Below are 19,089 nucleotides of genomic sequence, written 5' to 3'. Positions count from 1 at the left end.
TATTAACACTGAAGTACTGTAGTCCCAAAGTGCTTTACAATATCAGCTCATTCACACATTCACACCAACATTCACTTATTTTTATATATATATATATATATATATATATATATATATATATATATATATATATTTTAATATATATTTATATATTTTATATATATATATATATATTAAATATTAAATATATATTTATTTTATTTTTTTTTTGTTATTTTTTCTTACGAGATTTGAGGAAAAATAGTCCAAATTTTTATTTTTCACAAAAAAGTTCACGCTTTTTTCTTCTTTTTTTCTTTTTTTTTTACCCATTTAAAGAATAATAATAATATTAATTGTCACAATGGGGGGGCCTGAGAGATTTTCATTCTAGAAATGGGGCGCAGTAGAAAACGTTTGGGAACCACTGCACTAGTTGGACTGGCTGCAATGCAAGGTGCTAGTCAACCTATGGTTCAGTCACTTGCCCAAGGACACTTCGACACCTAGACAGGTATAACCCTGGGATCAAACCCCCAACCTCTCGAACAGGATACGACACCTTAACACACAAAAAATAGCCGTTATAGCGAGACTACAATAGAACGTTTTTAGACAGACACACACACACACACACACACACACACACACACACACACACACACACACACACACACACACACACACACACACACACACACACACACACACACACACACTTCTCTCTTTAATTGTCATAGATGATTCCTATCTATTTCTATTACCTTGCGAGTTACATTTATGCGTTTGCTAATGTGTTCTCACAATTATAAATCATTCTTTTAATGGTTCTTCTTCATTCCTTTGGTGACTCGTTTTCCCTGTGATGTGCAGTGCTGGGAATATGGGATCTCTCTCTGCCGGGAGCTGGCTTTCCAATATGAGACCTTATATGATTATCAGAGTCTCAGCTGGATACGGGTAAATAAAGTCTCTACTTCCTGTGTGTGATGCTGCCAAAGAAGCAGACAGCATCTGTCTGTCACTGTTGGTGGAAAGTGTGCAGAGCATCAGGAGGTTTCTGGAATGTGTGTGATAATAATGTCATTGTTTCTCATGACTTTCTCGTTGTGTGACAGAAAATGGAGGCGGCGTACTACGACAATATAATTGAGCAACAGAGGATTGAACCAGAGTTCTTTCGAATGGGATTCTATGGCAGGAAGTTTCCTTTCTTCCTCAGGGTAAGAAGACCCTCCCTGGCTGTCGTTTTGCTGACGTGGTAAAAAGACTCTGTTACAGCTGCAGTGACTCTGATGCTGATGGGAAACAAAACTCTCAGCTTCACTCTGGGTGCAGTACGGGTGCTGCTGCTGCTGCTGATGCTGCTGCAGCCTGCGTGACCACAGATTGTGTTGGTATTTGGATGCAGGAGCTATTTTCAGAGCCGAAGCATTTAAAACCCACAGCGTCTCAACCTGCTCCCCACTCAATAAAAGGCAGACTTAAGATCCTTATCAGGAAATACAATACTGAGTCAAAACCAGGGTTAATAAAAAAGCTCATATTTTGCTGGCAACAAAGCAAAACCCAATGAATGATGCACTAGCAGTCAAATAACGTTTTATAAATAATCCTAGCATTAATTTATGCATTGTGGTGCTTTGTAAAAAAAAAAAGAAAACAATCTGCGAGCCCCTTTTTTATGGATTCACAGTAAAACAAACAGACCCTAAAAAGCCTTACTAACAAGATAATACACCCGTAATAAATGTTGATTTGTCTCATGTTTATCGTTAAATTATATAAATATTATATCCCTATAACATAACTTACATATGTGTAAAGAAATATAACCACTAGCTAGAGGCATTTTAAGTGTTATATGATATATTTGCTCATATCTACTACGTCACACAGGATGTTGTGCTGATGATTATTATTGATGTCTCAAAGAATAATCATATTTAAAGTTTTTTTTTTTTTATACTTTATTGCATTAATTAACAAGCAAAATGTCAATTTCACAGACAACTGTCGTCAAAGGTACACTGCATTTTTTTTGTATATATAACACAAAAAAATAATAATTTAATAAATAAATAAATAAATAAATAAATAAATAAATAAATAAATAAATAAATAAATAAATAAATAAATAAATAAAATGTGTAAGTGCCTTTTCGTCACACATCCTTTGATGAAATTATGTAATTGTGAAGTCTATTTAGTTGCCCAGCCCTAACCCATGCCAAAGAACTTAAAAAATATTTTGACAAAATTTTAAACAAAGATTGACCTTACTTCATGGAAGATTCCATTAAATTTTGGACGGAATCTGGATCACTAATTCTGGAATCATTTAAAAAATCAAAGAAGTCCCTCCCTATCTCTCATGATTGGCCAAATTTCAAAAAATCATATCTTGGTTAATCATAATTGACCCAACTTTATGAGTTTTGAGTCTAATGTGTGTATTGTTACATTACATTTGTTTTGTTATGTGTGTCGCTGTTTGTTATAATTGTTATCTTCCTGTTTCTGCAGAACAAGGAGTTTGTCAGTCGTGGTTATGACTACGAACGACTTGAAGACTTTCAGCAAAGAATGTTGGGAGAATTTCCTCAGGCGATTGCCATGCAGCATCCAAATCAGCCAGATGACACCATCCTACAAAGTGACGCTCAGTGTATCCTTAATGTTAAACCAAGCTAATTCTAAATGGATTTAGAAGAACAAGATTTTCTGAAGTCTAGAATTTTTTTTTTTAGTGTTTCCCTTTAATCCTTTAATTACAGTACTTTAAGTAATAGCTCAGCTAATTCATTGAACATCCCATCAATCTCCTCTAATTTAAGACTTATTTAGGACTTAATGAGCCAGTGATTCAGGTTATTAAGGATTTTCATCAAATATTAATTAAAATGACATTAGAAATTCTTGATTTCCAGAATCCCACAAACAAAAAAAATTGACTGCTGTCCGTCAGCATCTCAATGTGACGTCCTCGGCCCTGAATGTGTCCCCTACGTCCGTTTGGGACTTGTTACTTCCTTGACAGATGATTCTCAGACTTACAGATCTACGCTGTGACTCCAGTGTCAGACATTTCTGATGCGCCTCAGCTGGAACGTGTTCCTGAGAGGATCAAGAGTTTCTACCGCATCAACAATGTCACCCGCTTTCACTATGACAGGCCCTTCCACAAGGGGCCCAAGGACCGCGAGAACGAGTTCAGGGTACGGTGTGACGGCGCTCTCGCTGCTTTTCTGCCTCATAGTTTAATATGTTTCTTAAGATGTACTGCACTCAAAAGCTACACTGTGTGTAAAACTAGGAATAAATGATGACTACAGGTCAAGTTTTATGCAGTTTAACATGCAGTCTATGATGATGGAACACCATGTGGTAGCCACAGAGGTTTTATTATTACATTTAATTTATTTTCTTATTCCCATTATTTTCCCAGACATTACATTAAGGTGTTAAATCTTGTTTTTACTGCAGCCAGGTAAAAGTTCAAGCCTTTAAATAACAGATATTTAGAGATTAATTGACTTCTTTAATGCAAAATAATATCACTGAGTGTTTTATTGTCATATTTTCTCCCTAAAAACCAGGTCTTCATAAGTTGTTATATATCTACATCATTTGAAGTAAATTGTATTAGTTCACTTATTTAAGGGACATTTTTTCAGGGTTGAATTACTGTTTATTACACAATGTATACCCTCATTATTGTTGCCGCTGTACCTGCTGTCAGAGTTTGTTCAAAATAATGCTACAAACACACATAATTCAGGTTCTTACAAACAAACAAACAAACAAACAAACAAACAAACAAACAAACAAACAGTAACTGCAGAACTGCTTTCCTCACCCCAAATACTTTTTACTTGAGATGGGAGATATTATCGACCCATTGATATTAGGCATAAAATGTAATATCGTCGACAATGGTATAGTTTTTTTTTTTTTTCGAGTAATATTGAAAAAATGTGGTGTTGTTTTTTTTTTAAAAAAAAAAAAAAAAAGTATATGGCACTTTTTCCATTATTGTAGTTGAATACGTTTTTTTTTTAAATTTTCCACAAATCATGTTTATATGTGAAATACATCCAGTGATGCATCACATTAAAAAAGGGCTTAACCTGTTGTTTCCATGGGGATTTATAATGTGACCTAAAATCATGTTGGGGTTGGATGTATATATAATATTGGCTATAATTGCTATTATTATTATCTCTACTTTTTACACACGACATAATTTTCCTTTCCCAGACATGATGACCTTATAATAACATTTAGTTTTGGTCTTTAAACAGAGCCTTTGGATTGAGAGAACTACACTGATCCTTTCCCGTCCTCTCCCTGGAATCTCTCGCTGGGCCGAGGTGGAAAGACGAGAAGTGGTGAGAAGCACAGAGCAGAGGTTCTCTCCTGTACTGCACACAAAACTGTGTTAGCGAGGAACATGTTCTCCATCGTTCTCTCTGAGGGTATTTGTTGTTTCTCTAAAGGTGGAAGTGAGTCCTCTGGAGAATGCCATCTATGTGGTGGAGAATAAGAGTCAGGAGCTGCGGACTTTGATCAGCCAATATCAGCACAGAAAGCATCACGGCAACATCAACCCACTCAGCATGTGCCTCAATGGAGTCATTGATGCGGCTGTGAATGGAGGCATCGCCAGATATCAGGAGGTAAAGCTGTAGGATTTATTTTTTGCTCCTTACCAATCATTTATATATATAATGCAATATGTTGTTATAGACATTGAAAGGTCAATAAGTCTTCTGTGTTTAAATTTAATATATTAGTTTAAGCAGATAATGTTTAAATAGAAGCCTCTCCCAGCTGAGACATCAGTTTTTCCTCATAATGCAGCAAAGACTTAATGTACAAACTCCAAATAAAGAAAGTGCTACTGTCTGTCACGTGTGTTTGAATAGTTTACAGCGTTTTATTCATTCAAAAATAGTTTGAATTAAAGGTTTGATCAGTCCTATACATAACATATATTGAATAAATAATAATATAACACTAAATTAAAAAAAAAATGGTTCATTTACAGAACACTAATAAGGTGACAAGTTACGAAGTACAAATACTTTGTAACTGTACTTAAGTATTTTTTTCTGGTATCCATACTTTACGTGAGTATTTATTTATTTTTGGTGACTTTTTACTTTTATTCCTTACTTTTTTAAACAAATATCTGTACTTTCTACTCCTTACATTATAAAATGAGTTTGTTACTTTTACTTTTGCATAAAAAGACGAAACATTTAGTTGGAGCTTTTTCCATTGGGCAGGTCTCTTAGTTTAATAGTTAACATTTTCAAGTTTTTTTCCAAAATTTTAAACTCCAAGCTGCTCTGCATGGGTTTTATTGACCATTTACACTTTTTTTTTTTCTTGATTCATTTTATTTACACATTTGTTTTCATTATGACTGCTACATTATCAAGGTAACAGATTTCACTTGTTTCCACGTACCAGTGTTCTTCAAATTCTTAAAAAAAAAATAGAAGATATAAAATTTGCTTAGTCTTATTATTGAGGGGACATTTGTTTTCCTTTAAATTTATTACTTAAGTACATTTAGTAGCATTTACTGTTTTACTTTTACTCAAATAAGGGAGCAACATCAATATTTTTACTTTTACCAGAGTCATTTTTTATTCAAGTATCTATACTTTTACTTGAGTTCTGAAGACTTGTACTTTTGCAACCTCTGGGCTAAAATATCCAAACCCAAATTCTACTGAGCAAGGAATGGTTAGAAATTTAAGCCAAAAGTTCCCGAAAAAATTATGATGTAAAAATGTGTTTTTTTTTTTTTTTAATCTTCCGGTCTGTCTCTACCACAGGCTTTCTTTGACAAAGACTACATCAACAGTCATCCAGAGGATACAGAGAGAATCACACATTTAAAGGATCTCATGCAAGAGCAGGTTGGGTTTATTTTCATTGTCTCGACATAAAATAATGCTCAACAACAGCCAGACAAACTGTTTCCTGCTGTTTTTCATCATCAGGTTCATATTCTCGGGGTGGGGCTGGCTGTTCATGAGAAGCTGGTGCATCCAGAGATGCGTCCTCTCCACAAAAAACTTGTCGACCAGTTTCACATGATGAGAACAGGTTTACATCACGTGAGTAGATCAATAGCAAAGGGCAGATCACCAGTTTATCACTCACCTAATGAGACTGTTGAGTCTATCACAGTCAGTACTCAGTACAACAAGAAATATCCACCACACATCTCATTTATTATCAACTTAATTATAGTTGATTGTAATTATTCATGTGTGAATAAGTACAACTAATAAAGTAATCTAGTATTGAATCAAACTCAATGTACTCTAATTTAATCTGATTATCTAATATAATATGATATATATTTTCTATATAATCTGAATGTTTCTGTTATCATTTTTATCTAATCCAGTATAATATAATATGAATGCCTCTAATCTAATTTAATATGAATTGATCTAATCTAATCTAATCTAATCTAATCTAATCTAATCTAATCTAATCTAATCTAATCTAATCTAATCTAATCTAATTGAACCTAATCTAATCTAATCTAATCTAATCTATCCTGAAGGTTTATAATCTAAAATTAGTGTTTCCAATTTAATATGAATTTATCTAATCCTATCTAATCAAAAATGAATGTATTACATTTTATATTAATTTATCTAATCTAATTTTGTCTAATCTAATCTGAATGTTTCTATTACAATTTTTATCTAATCCAGTATAATATAATCTGAATGCCTATAATCTAATCTAATCTAATCTAATCAATCCTGAAGGTTTATAATCTAAAATTAGTGTTTCTAATTTAATATTAATTTATCTAATCCTATCTAATCCAATACGAATTTATTACATTTTATATTAATTTATCTAATCTAATCTGAATGTATATAATCTAACATGATCTAATGTGATCTAATCAATGTAATATAATGTAATATGTCTATACTATAATATTAATGTATATAGTCCAAACTAATGTGGTCTAGTTTAATCTAATCTGACCTAATCTACTCTAAAGGAGCCCAGTCTGTTTTGTGATGTTGGAACAGAGTATGACTGGAACATTGGTGTGAATGTCTGTGAGTGTGCGTGTGTGTGCGTGTGCGCGTGTGCGCGTGTGTGTGTGTGTGTGTGTGTGTGCGTGTGTGTGTGTGTGTGTGTGTGTGTGGAGCTTTACACACAGCAAGATGGATTTATAAAGATAAAGATAACCTTTATTTGTCCCACAAAGGGGAAATTTGCACAGTTTCAGCAGCAGGTAAATAAATATAAATAAAAGAGCATAATAATAAAAAATAGAAGATATACTGTATACACACACATGGGCCTGTGCACAGTACAGAGAGAAAGAGGGAAGACATTTGGCAAGAAAGGACATGGATGTCAACTAGGGATCACTGAGCTAAACAGAAACTTGTTGCCAGGGAGACAAAGGTATTAGATACAGCCGAGGGCCATCAAATTAACACAATGATAATATGTGTAAAGAATCAGGAATCACTTCAGAAACCATCATTTACAACATGGAGTCTATGTCGTTTGAGTTCAGCCTGTTTAAATGTCAGAGGTTAAACAGAGGTTCATGTTATGTGTGCGCGTGTGCATGTGTGTGTGTGTGTGAGCAGTCAGAATATTCAGAGCAGTATATGATTGGCTCTCAGCAGGGCGTCCCTGGCGTGGATCGATTCAGCCCTGCAGGCTGTCCAGGAGTCAACTCCCCTAGAGGCATCCTGTCCTCCCACAGCCACATGAGCCCTGAGAGCGTACGCCTCATGCACAGACACAGGTTCGTCCAACACACACACACACATACACACTTATACACACACACACATATGCACATTATTCTAAAACATAACTAAATAAACAAACCTCTGTTCTTTAGTCCACTGAACCTGCAGGGCTCGATCCGTCACTCCTCTTCCTCGCTGTCCTCTCACACCTCCAGTGAGGCCAGTAACCTCATTATAATGACCGACGGGCTGTTGGGCGAGCACCCTGATGACGCTTTACACATGCAGGTGTGAAAGAACCTAAAACACATCATACATACAACCAAATAAAAGCTTTTCAATGAACACTTTGTAAAAAAACATCTTTATTAATTAATTTGGTAATGCATTACTTGAAGTTTTATACATAAGGCTGACATTGTGTACTGTCATTATTATGACATGACACCTGTCATTAGCATGAATAAGGTACCCTAACCCAGGAATGGGCAACTCTATCACAGCGGGGGCCACAAAAATGTGATTGTATCTGTATCTGTTTGTAACTCGTTGTTTTGTAAGTTTTTAGTCATTTTGTGTGTTTTTGGAGTCATTATGTGTATTTTTGTTATTTTTTGTGTGCTTGATGTAATGTAAGTTGTTTTCTGTATTTTCCTGTCATTTTGTGCAATTTTGTTGATAGTTTGTGTGTCTTTGGAGCTATTCTGTAATGTTTTTTTGTCGTTATTTTGTTTGTTTAAGTGGTTGTTGTGTCTGTCTTTGTTGTGATTTTGTGTTTTATGAGTCATTTTGTGTTTTTTTCTAATTGTTTGTGTACTTTGACTGTTAATGATTTGTTTTGGGGGCCACACAAAATTCGGCTGAGGGTCATATGTGGCCCCCGGGCCGCCAGTTGCTGCCCTAACCCCTAACCCAAACCTTAACCCTACCTAATCCCACTAGATCCCTCCACCTAACCAAAAAAATGCCAACATAGCTCCAAAGGTGGCATAATTTAACGAACGACAGCCTTTATGACACCTTATTCATGTTAATGACAGATAATGTCTTCAAATAAAATGTGACCGTTATTTTGATTTTGTTTGTGTAAACACACTTTTTTCAGTCTTTATATGAGCTACGTTTTCAATAGTTTTTGAGTTGAGTTGAGTTTATTTGTCATTGCACATGTTACAGAGCAACAAATTTACATTTCAGTTTCATATTTTGTATACATTTTGTGTTTCGCAGCCTAGCCCGTCCTCGTCCAGCCTGAGCTCAATCCGCTCTAACTCTTCCCAGATTATCAACTCTGCTCCCTCAAGTGCCCGAGGTACAAATACAGATGTGACACAGGATGGACAAGGAAAACATGAATAATATGTGTTTTAAAAATGCCAATAATATGTGGTTTTTTTTAAAAAAAAAAAAAAAACCTGTAAAAGTCAAACACTGTAGCTGTAGACTGGGAGTTTTCTTGGTTACTTTAAGGTTTGCCTGCTACTTCTTCTCTGTCCAGGTTCTCCGTCCTTGCCCGATAAGGCCAAACACAACCGTGAAGTCATGATTCTCTTGCCGTCGTCTCATCGTGAGAGGGCCAACAACATGTACTACAACATCGCAGAGAATGGACAGGTACGACACAGCTGCACAGCGCTCATATAACCAATGTGATGAAGACATTTCTGGCTATTGTTTGGGGGCAATAATTCCTTTCTCAGAGTACTCTGATATCTTCTCACATTCCTGATACAAAAATCTCAAACAGAATCTCTAACGGAGGGGTGTCACACTCTGTTAGGTGCAGGTTTAAATGGTTACCTTGTCCTATGTCAGGGGTGTCAAACTCCTTTTAGTTCAGGGGCCAAATATGGACCAGTTTGACCTTAAGTGGGCCACAGATTTTTTTTGTAGTGAAGAGAGCGAATTCAACATTACATGCCTCTGTTTCTATTTCCACAAGTATGTGAGTATATTAGTCCTTGCAGGATCTTCACTGAAAGTTCCCTGATTTTGGGAATTTGGGGACATTTTGTGGAATAATTTGAGGAAAATTTACCAGATTTTGGAAAAATTGAGAGTTCTTTCAACCAAAAAAAAAAAAAAAAGTCTGCCGTTGTGATATAAGAACTGGAAAGCTGAGCTCGGCAAATATTGTGGATTTTAATAGATTTTTTGTATTTGGAGGGGCTAAGAAATCAAGTAATCTTTATTTATATAGCGCTTTTCACAGGTACAAGTATAGAAACATTTCAGTATCATCCTGTCTAATGAGAACCTGGAAGAACAGTTACAAATAACATGGGAGACAACTGAATTAGTTGGTAGTTTACAGTTTCATGTTTTTTCTATCTTTTCGAGGGGGTCGAATTTGATGCTCTAAACAGTCCCCCGGGTCTTGAGTTTGACACGTGTCCTATGTCAATTGTGTGTAAGAACAATCTGGCCCTAGCACATTAAGAACCTGATCAGGATGGGAACAGAATACACTGTAAATGGATTAAAGGAGACATTAAGCGTCAGTTTTAGGGAAATTTGTGTGATTTAAAATGCAACGTTATTGTATGTTCAGTTGGTTTTCTGTTGTTTTTCTCAGAATAACCACATGCAGCGTGCCTTACTTCAGCAAGTTAGCCCCTGTAAGCCTTGTGCTGATCCTCACATGAACCTTCCAGAGAAAGGTAACTCACAAACAAAGGGAACGGTTGAATGTTGCGGTGTTGGCAGTGGGTTCATGTTTGTGTGTCTGTGTTTATTTCTGTACGTCAGTCTTTCCCCCCAACGCCCCCAACAGCTGGAGTCTGGATGGAGAGAACAGAGAGCAGGTGACCTACATGCCAGCTTCCACTGGAGGTGTTGTCATGCCCCCTGTGCCACCCAGGTCCTTCCCATCAGGTACTTCACCACATCTTTTCACAGCAACAAGGCATGTGATTGATTTTCTTGAGTACTGATATATCCTACTCAAGTAGAAGCACTGTTACATGATTAAAATACAAGTGCAAGAAAGTCATATATAAGATACTCAAGTACAAGTAAAAAGTAGCACAATTAAATAGTACTCAAATTAAAAGTTACTACTTACTTTAACCATTTATTTTTGGTAATAAATCTCCTTGCATACAGTAAACATCTCATGTATAAACTTAAAAAGGAAGAAATTAAATCTTGCACAATTAGAACTTAATGTATTTTCCTCAAAGGCATCTGTATATAATAAAAGGTTTGTCAAAATGTACAATTATTTTTGTATAAAATAACACCAATCATCTCATTTCAAAATAAAACATTTTTTTTCAGGCTCTAAGTATAGCTATACATTTATGAACTCTAAAACAATGCCTTGCCAAATGTGCCATGGTGTGGGTAACAACATAATAGGTAGAAACCACAACCTGAACCAAAGAAAGTGGCTGGGCGTTGATCAAAAATGGTACGACTAAGAACATATGGATTATGTTCAATAAAAAGATAATCACAAAAAAGAATAATTTACTAAGTAATGGTCAGGTGTAGAAATGTAACAAATGACTTTACTTCTTTTAAAATGTACTTAGGTTCAAGTAAAATTACTGATATAGAAATATAAAGCAACTCACTCACAGTAAAGTGAGTACTTGTAATCCATTTCTTTTGCCTCTGCATATAGTGACTAACTGGGCCCTATAATAGCTTTAGACCTCATGTTAGACATGCTCACTGCACTCCCCAAACCAAGCAATGCTTTAACCTTTAGTTAGCATTCAGTAGGACACACTATCGAACACCCTTTAACACAGCTCTATTATCCTTCCTCCTGCCAGCTAGCATACAGTAGCTCTAACCAACGTAATGTCCTTTATTTACCTGTGTACCTTCTTCTCTTTCAGGACATTTCCTGATGCACTGTGATGCGTTTCACCATCAGAACAGCGAACCGCCCCCTGCACTTCCTGTCCGCTCTCTTCGAAAGGTACAGCCATAGCAGCAGTTTTATTTTTACTTAGTAAACATTTTGATACACGAGACAGTAAATAATTCACTACAAGAGCAAAAACCTCTCCGATGCGGAGACGAGTGCATAGAAGTGTTTTTGTTTGACTTCATTCTGACATCACGAGGAACACCAGGAACAAACTACAAGTATAAAAATAGTGTCAAATGGATCACTGTCCTCTTTGTCTGGAATCACAGTGAGGATTCAGTTAAAAAACGCTCCTATGCATCCGTTTACGGCAGTGGTTCTCAAAGTACCCCCTTTCTCTTATTTATGAATGCAAGTACCCCCTTTGTCCAACTACAACATGCTCAGAACACTGTGAAAAAACAACTATAGAGCATAATGATGGAATGATGAGTGATAACACACTTTTTTTAAAATCTCATTTTCTCATTTTAAAACATTATTTGGTGCCTCCTGAATACATTTATTTTCATAGTTTTTATCTATTTATTCTAATCAAGTAAATTTCCATCATCATTATTATGATTATCATTTTTAACTAAAAAATGAATATTATAAAACCCCGTATTGCTAATGCTTTCATTTGTTAATTTTACACTCTCTTAAGTACCCCCTGTAGTGCCTTTGCGTACCCCCACTTGAGAAACAGTGGTCTACGGCAGTGGTTCTCAAACGTTTTTGGCTCAAGTACCCCCTTTTTCTTATTTCTAAATCCAAGTACCCCCTTTGCCCGACTACAACATTTTGCTTATATAAAACTATTTAAAAACAACAATAAAGCATAATGATGGCATGAACGAGTGATAACACACATTTGAACGAATCTCATTTTGTAAAGAAGTGGAAATAAACAGTATTTATTTAGTCCAGTGGTTCTCACCATTTTTTTGGATCGTGACCCCAATTTTGATATCAAGAATTTCTGGCAAGCCCAAAAAAAATTAGTTTTTGATCATGTTTGAGCTCAGATATTTTTTTAACTACATTTTATTTGAACTAGATTTACATTTCACAAAGTGAAAGTATAGAAAAACAGTTGTTTAAGATTGTGTGTTGTTTTCATTAAAAAAAAAAAAAAGAATAGCAATTTAAAACATTTAAAAAAAAAATCTATTTTAATTTTTCAGAAATTTCAGGCGACCCCATATGGTTCCTGACCCCAAGGTTGAAAAACACTGATTTAGTGGCTCCTGAATAGATTGATTTCTATTGATTGTATCATTTAGACTGACTGATTTCATTTGTTCATTTCCCACTCAATCTCTCTCCAGTACCCCTTTTAGTGCTTGAGAAACAGTAGTCTACTGGACTCCACATCCCACAATGCAATGCTCAAAAATGTCAACATAACAGCGCCTTCACAGTGGAGATGAAAACAAACTTTTGGTGTCAATTTCAACCTTTTTCCTCCCTTTTTGGAGTAAATGATGTTTGATTCAATGATATATAAGGCCTAAGCTATGACTTTATCCAATAAAAAAATTATTATCATTATAATTAAAAAGTTTCATTTGTTTTGCTGCAGTCTCACACATCTGTAATTCTTCCCGTCTCTTCCTCTGCAGTCCCCCCTCCACCCGATCCCGGGCTCCCCCACCAGTCCACAGTCAGCACTGGGAGGCAGTAACTCCACTCTGTCAGGAAGTGCCAGCAGTGGCGTTTCCTCCCTGAGCGAGAGTAATTTCGGAGGCCAGTACCCCGAGCCCGGCCCGATCAGGAACGACGCTCTGGAGCCCCTCCCCAACCACCTCTGGTCCCCTCCCGAGGAGTACCTGGGCTCCCCCTACCTGCACATCCACTATGGCGGTCCAGAAATGGACTCCATGGACCCGGTCCGCCCTTTCCACTTCCGCAGTCCTGCCTCTCACCCTCACACGCACACACACTCCCACCCTCACGCACACGCCCACCCAGGGATGGACATCCACATTCACGGGCCTCCGCCTCACCACCACGCTCCCACCCACGGCCCCCACCACATCGCTTACCGCAGGCCCCAGCCTCCCTCTGTGCCCCCCAAACCCTACCTGAGGGAGGGCTGCATCCCAGAGGAGGACCTGCAGCCCCAGCCCATCCCGCTGCCTCGCAGGATCTTCCACTCTCCTCACGGCCACAGGGAGGAGCAAGGCAAGCACGCCTGGGAGACGTGCATCAGTGAGGAGCATGAGGAGACGCAGTGAGGATGATGAGGCACGTTTCTTCTCCTCTTCATCGGCACTGAGTGAGGCAGAGTGAGTTCAGTGGATGCTTTAACTTCAGTGCACATGAAGACAAGACAAGGAGTCAATCAGACCCTTTAGAATCACATTCAAAGGAAAATATCTTTAAACCAGAAAACGTTTACTTTTTGTTCAACAACTGATATTGATTGTACCCAATTGTACGACTCGTCTGTGAGCATGTTTTTTTTTTTTTTTTTTTTTTTTCATTTCACAAAATTACGACAACCGTTTTGTAAAGAAACCATGATCACAGACGCCATTCCTGGGTCCGACCTCTTGGGCCTTTTTCTTTCATATCCACAACACTAAGGTAACACAACTCCTCTGCTTTAAGCGCTTCTTACATCTGAATTCTCGTTTTTTCATCAATTTGCTACATTCTAGTGTTTCCGAAAGGCTTATGTCACCAACATTGTCAAGTGCTCTTTAAACAGTCAATCCTATCAAATGGCGTTCTCCCGATACATGTCGCTGCCGGAGTTTTCATAAATTTGCCGGCCTGTAAAAATCAAACTTCCTCTTTGGATCGGCGTCTCATGGACAATTTCTCAGCCTGTACCTCACGTACAGAAAACCCACGTGAATGTATTCCGATGAGATGTTTTTACTTATGTTGGTCAAGCTTCAATCCCGGTTTCTGTTCAAAGTGCTTTAAGTTTTTGGTCTCTGTTGAAAAAGGTCTCTATTTGTCTTGTTCATGTGGCAAAGATGTCTTCAGAGGATCGAGAGTGTTTTTCAGAGGTCTGAGGGAGAGACTGTGGACGATGACACATCAATATTTATACCAGGAAAACCCACTGGACGCCAAAAAAACCCCCCAGAAACAAACTAATTCTCCTAACTTGTTTCCATTTTCCCTCCTTTTGTTCCAAGCCGTGAGAGGCGGAGCTACTGCCTGGACCTCCTGCTGCTCAATGAGTGGCCACTGAGGCGCTCTCGGCTTCAGCATCGAATTCGCCTTCCCGCCTTAAGTGCACTGAAATGCAGTTCGACACTAATTTAGACGGTGAGAAGCTCATTTAGTGACATCCGTCTTTATTTTTTCTGAACTCTCTCTCCCCCCAGGGGAAATAAACAGGATATCTGTTCACTCAGTGATGTTTTTCTGCTTCAGTTTCATAGTTGTTTAGAGTTCCTAGATCTTATATCTCATCTCCTGCCTGTGGCTTTTTATCAATCACCTTCTGATGATGTCTTTCACACTGACGCTTGTAATGGCAAAAAAAAAAAAAGAAAAGAGGTCCATTTTGCTTACTTGTGTTTGATGGACCAAAACAACAGTTCTATTTATTCTCATCTCGTGGGTCAGAAGGATATAGCTAATATTTGCTCAACTCCTCGCTTTCCTGGTGGCTTTTTTTCTGCTGGTGGATGCTTTTTTGTTCCTGTACATTACGTTCTCAGCAGTCCAGACAACATCTATTTTTGTATGTGAGATCATCAGTTGTGCGAACATATTTCAGAAAGCTTACAGAAACAGAGGGCCAAGGTACCGCAGAGGCTGCTAGACTTTGTATTCAGCTCGAGGTTATTATCGGATACGTGCGATGTGTGAGTATCTCCTAATGAGTGCAAAAGTTGAGTAGATTATAGAGGGCGACTGAAGTGATACTCAAAAATATAGCTACAATAGACTTTTTCAATATAAATTCAGTTTGTGTACATACAGCAGTATTGTGAAATATTTTTGAGAAATATCACAGAAGCTCCTGAAATGGTTTATCGTTGTTTTGTGTATATACATGTACTCCAGAGATCAATGTAATTGATAAATATCTATAACCAGTGTTTGGAAAAAGGACAAATCCATTAGACTGTGGCTGTCTCCACCGTTCTTGACTTTGAGTCTTCTCATATAAATACTTTATACACTTTTCAATGTGCTTTCCTGTACATATGGTGTTAGCATGAACACACAGTGTTTGGTTGTACAAGTGGTTTTCCTACTCCCATAACTGCTGTGGTATGGAATTCATTAACAATACCAAACATTAAAGACAATCTTTTATCAGCTCCAATTTTGTCCTGCTTTACTGTATCAATGCACAGAGACACTAGAGGGCGCTCTGTGTTAGTGGATGACTGGTTGAGTACAAATGCTGTATGATTGCAGGTGTGTGTGTGTGTGTGTGAGAGAGAGAGAGAGAGAGAGAGTGATTCAGCAAGAGAATAGATGATCCAATATGTTTGATGTGAGCTCGAGCAGCGAGAAGTTCAGTTAAGCTTTAATTGTCGTGATGAATAACTTTAAAGTTCAGATATAGAAAACTGAATGAGCAAGTGGCCCATTGTGTGTCTACTGAATAGATAGATAGATAGATAGATAGATAGATAGATAGATAGATAGATAGATAGATAGATAGATTACCTCTATGAGAAAGTGTCAGTGGACTTTTTAGAAAGGAAAGAAGACTAACGTTGTGTTTGATATCTCATACTAATGTACTACTCATACAAAGTATGGAAAGATTGAGTACGTGAGAAATACCCGAATGTATAATATATTGGGACATTTTTTAAGTATGCACAGTGAGCACACTAGTCATACTCAACTGCCCCATGATGCATTGCGAACAGAGCGTAAAATTGTCCTGGGACCAGCTTCAAGCTAAAAATCAAACATCCCCTTTTCAAAACAAAAGCATTTCTTTTTGTCTTCCATTAGTTTTTTAACGCTTTTTAAAAAGGGCTATTGTTTTGAAGTTAACTGTAAGTTTTGTCGCACAATGGCGGAGGTAAGGCTATAGTAAGGCACAAAATTTTGCAAAAAAATTTAAAACGCCTCAAAACGGAGGTAAGGCTCTAGTAAGGCATGAAAATTGCTGAAAAAAATTCAAAAGCCTCAAAACGGGGGTAAGGCTATAGTAAGGCACAAAAATTTCAAACGCCTCAAAACGGAGGTAAGGCTATTGTAAGGCAAAAAAATTGTCGAAAATATTTTCAAATGCCTCAAAAATTTCAAAAACCTCAAAACGGAGGTAAGGTTATAGTAAAACATAAAAATGGGCGAAAAAATTTCAAACACCTCAAAACGGAGGTACGGCGATAGTAAGGCACAAAATTTTGCAAAAATATTTCAAACGCCTCAAAACGGAGGTAATGTGATAGTAAGGCACAAAATTTTGCAAAAAAATTTCAAACGCCTCAAAACGGAAGTAAGGCTCTAGTAAGGCACAGACATTTGCTAAAAAAATTCGAAAGCCTCAAAACGGTGGTAGGCTATAGTTAGGCAAAAAAATTGTCGAAAAAAATTCAAGCGCCTAAAAACAGAGGTAAGGCTATAGTATGGCACAAAATTTTCCAAAAAAAATTCAAACCTCTCAAAACGGGGGTAAGGCTAAAGTAAGGCACAAAATTTAGCAAAAAAAATTTCAAATGCCTCAAAACGGAGGTAAGGCTATAGTAAGGCAAAAAAATCGTCGAAAAAATTTCAAACGCCTCAAAAATTTCAAACGCCTCAAAAATTACAAACGCCTCAAAAATTTCAAACGCCTGAAAACAGAGGTTAAGCAATAGGAAGGCATAAAAACGGGGGAAAAATTTTAAAACGCCTCAAAATGGAGGTAAGGCTATAGTAAGGCACAAACATTTGCTAAAAAATTTCAAATGCCTCAAAATAAAGGTAAGGCTATAGTAAGGCATAATAATAGTCAAAAAAAATTTCAAACGCCTCTAAACGGAGGTAAGGCTATAGTAAGGCAAAAAATCGTCGAAAAAATTTCAAATGTCTCAAAAATTTCAAACGCCTCAAAACGGTGATAATGTTATAGTAAAGCATAAAAATGGGCGAAAAAAATTCAATACACCTCAAAACGGAGGTACGGCTATAGTAAGGCACAAAACTTTGCAAAAATATTTCAAACGCCTCAAAACGGAGGTAATGCTATAGCAAGGCACAAAATTTTGCAAAAATATTTCAAATGCCTCAAAACAGAGGTAATGCTATAGTAAAGCACAGAAACGGGGGAAAAATTTTAAAACGCCTCAAAACGAAGGTAAGGCTATAGTGAGACATAATAATGGTCAAAAAAAATTTCAAACGCCTAAACACGGAGATAATGCTTTAGAAAGGCACAAAATTTTGCAAAAATATTTCAAAAGCCTCAGAACGGAGGTAAGGCTATAGTAAGGCACAAAATTTTGCAAAAAAATTTCAAACGCCTGAAAACAGAGGTTAAGCTATAGAAAGGCATAAAAATGGGGGAAAAATTTTAAAATGCCTCAAAACGGAGGTAAGGGTATAGTGAGACATAATGATGGTCAAAAAAAATTTCAAACGCCTCAAAACAGAGGTAATGTTATGGTAAGGCACAAAAATTTTCAAAAATATTTCAAACGCCTCAAAACGGAGGTATGGCTATAGGAAGGCATAAAAACGGGGGAAAAATTTTAAAATGCCTCAAAACAGAGGTAAGGCTATAGTGAGACATAATAATTGTCAAAAAAAATTTCAAACGCCTCAAAACGGAGGTAAGGCTATAGTAAGGCACAACATTTTGCAAACAATTTCAAACGTCTCAAGATGGAGGTAAGGCTATATATAGTAAGGCAAAAAAATTGTCAAAAAAATTTCAATTGCCTCAAAAATTTCAAATGCCTCAAAAATTTCAAACGCCTCAAAACGGTGGTAAGTTTATAGTAAAGCATAAAAATGGGCGAAAAAACTTCAAACGCCTCAAAACGGAGGTAATGCTATAGAAAGGCATAAAATTTTGCAAAAAAATTTTAAACGCCTCAAAACAGAGGTAATGCTATACTAAGGCACAAAATTTTGCAAAAAAAATTCAAACGCCTCAAAACAGAGGTAAGGCTATAGTGAGACATATTAATAGTTAAAAAAAAATTCAAACGTCTCAAAACGGAGGTATGACTATAGAAAGGCTACAAATTTTGCAAAAAAATTTCAAACGCATCAAAACGGAGGTAAGGCTATAGTAAGGCTAAAAATTTAGCAAAAAAAATTCAAACGCGTCTAAACGGAGGTAAGGCTATAGTAAGGCACAAAATTTTGCAAACAATTTCAAACGTCTCAAGATGGAGGTAAGGCTATATATAGTAAGGCAAAAAAATTGTCAAAAAAATTTCAATTGCCTCAAAAATTTCAAATGCCTCAAAAATTTCAAACGCCTCAAAACGGTGGTAAGTTTATAGTAAAGCATAAAAATGGGCGAAAAAACTTCAAACGCCTCAAAACGGAGGTAAT

At 36.7% G+C, this 19,089-nt stretch overlaps 1 protein-coding gene across 3 annotated transcripts in view; it reads left to right on the top strand.

The window, feature by feature from the left end:
* The window catches only part of dock3 (dedicator of cytokinesis 3), an 83,209-nt gene extending 67,305 nt beyond the window's left edge, over nt 1-15,904 (top strand). The window contains exons 39-54 of one of the 3 annotated variants that reach the window (XM_028452242.1): nt 853-939; nt 1,098-1,202; nt 2,506-2,647; nt 3,031-3,197; nt 4,284-4,370; nt 4,479-4,658; nt 5,829-5,912; nt 5,997-6,113; nt 7,674-7,795; nt 7,895-8,030; nt 8,973-9,054; nt 9,241-9,356; nt 10,318-10,402; nt 10,491-10,616; nt 11,591-11,673; nt 13,230-15,904. In XM_028452242.1, the coding sequence (XP_028308043.1) occupies nt 853-939; nt 1,098-1,202; nt 2,506-2,647; nt 3,031-3,197; nt 4,284-4,370; nt 4,479-4,658; nt 5,829-5,912; nt 5,997-6,113; nt 7,674-7,795; nt 7,895-8,030; nt 8,973-9,054; nt 9,241-9,356; nt 10,318-10,402; nt 10,491-10,616; nt 11,591-11,673; nt 13,230-13,844 (2,334 nt within the window). In that variant the 3' untranslated portion in view covers nt 13,845-15,904. Of the gene's footprint in view, nt 1-852; nt 940-1,097; nt 1,203-2,505; nt 2,648-3,030; nt 3,198-4,283; nt 4,371-4,478; nt 4,659-5,828; nt 5,913-5,996; nt 6,114-7,652; nt 7,796-7,894; nt 8,031-8,972; nt 9,055-9,240; nt 9,357-10,317; nt 10,403-10,490; nt 10,617-11,590; nt 11,674-13,229 lie in introns of all 3 variants that reach the window. The other 2 variants (XM_028452240.1, XM_028452241.1) reach the window with 2 other exon arrangements.
* Nucleotides 15,905-19,089: the final 3,185 nt, after the last annotated feature.

Source organism: Gouania willdenowi, chromosome 7 (genome assembly GCF_900634775.1).
Source record: "Gouania willdenowi chromosome 7, fGouWil2.1, whole genome shotgun sequence".
NCBI classification, from domain to species: Eukaryota; Metazoa; Chordata; class Actinopteri; order Blenniiformes; family Gobiesocidae; genus Gouania; species Gouania willdenowi.
The sequence above is the reverse complement of the archived record's forward strand: the minus strand, read 5'-3'. Positions and strand labels throughout refer to the sequence as shown.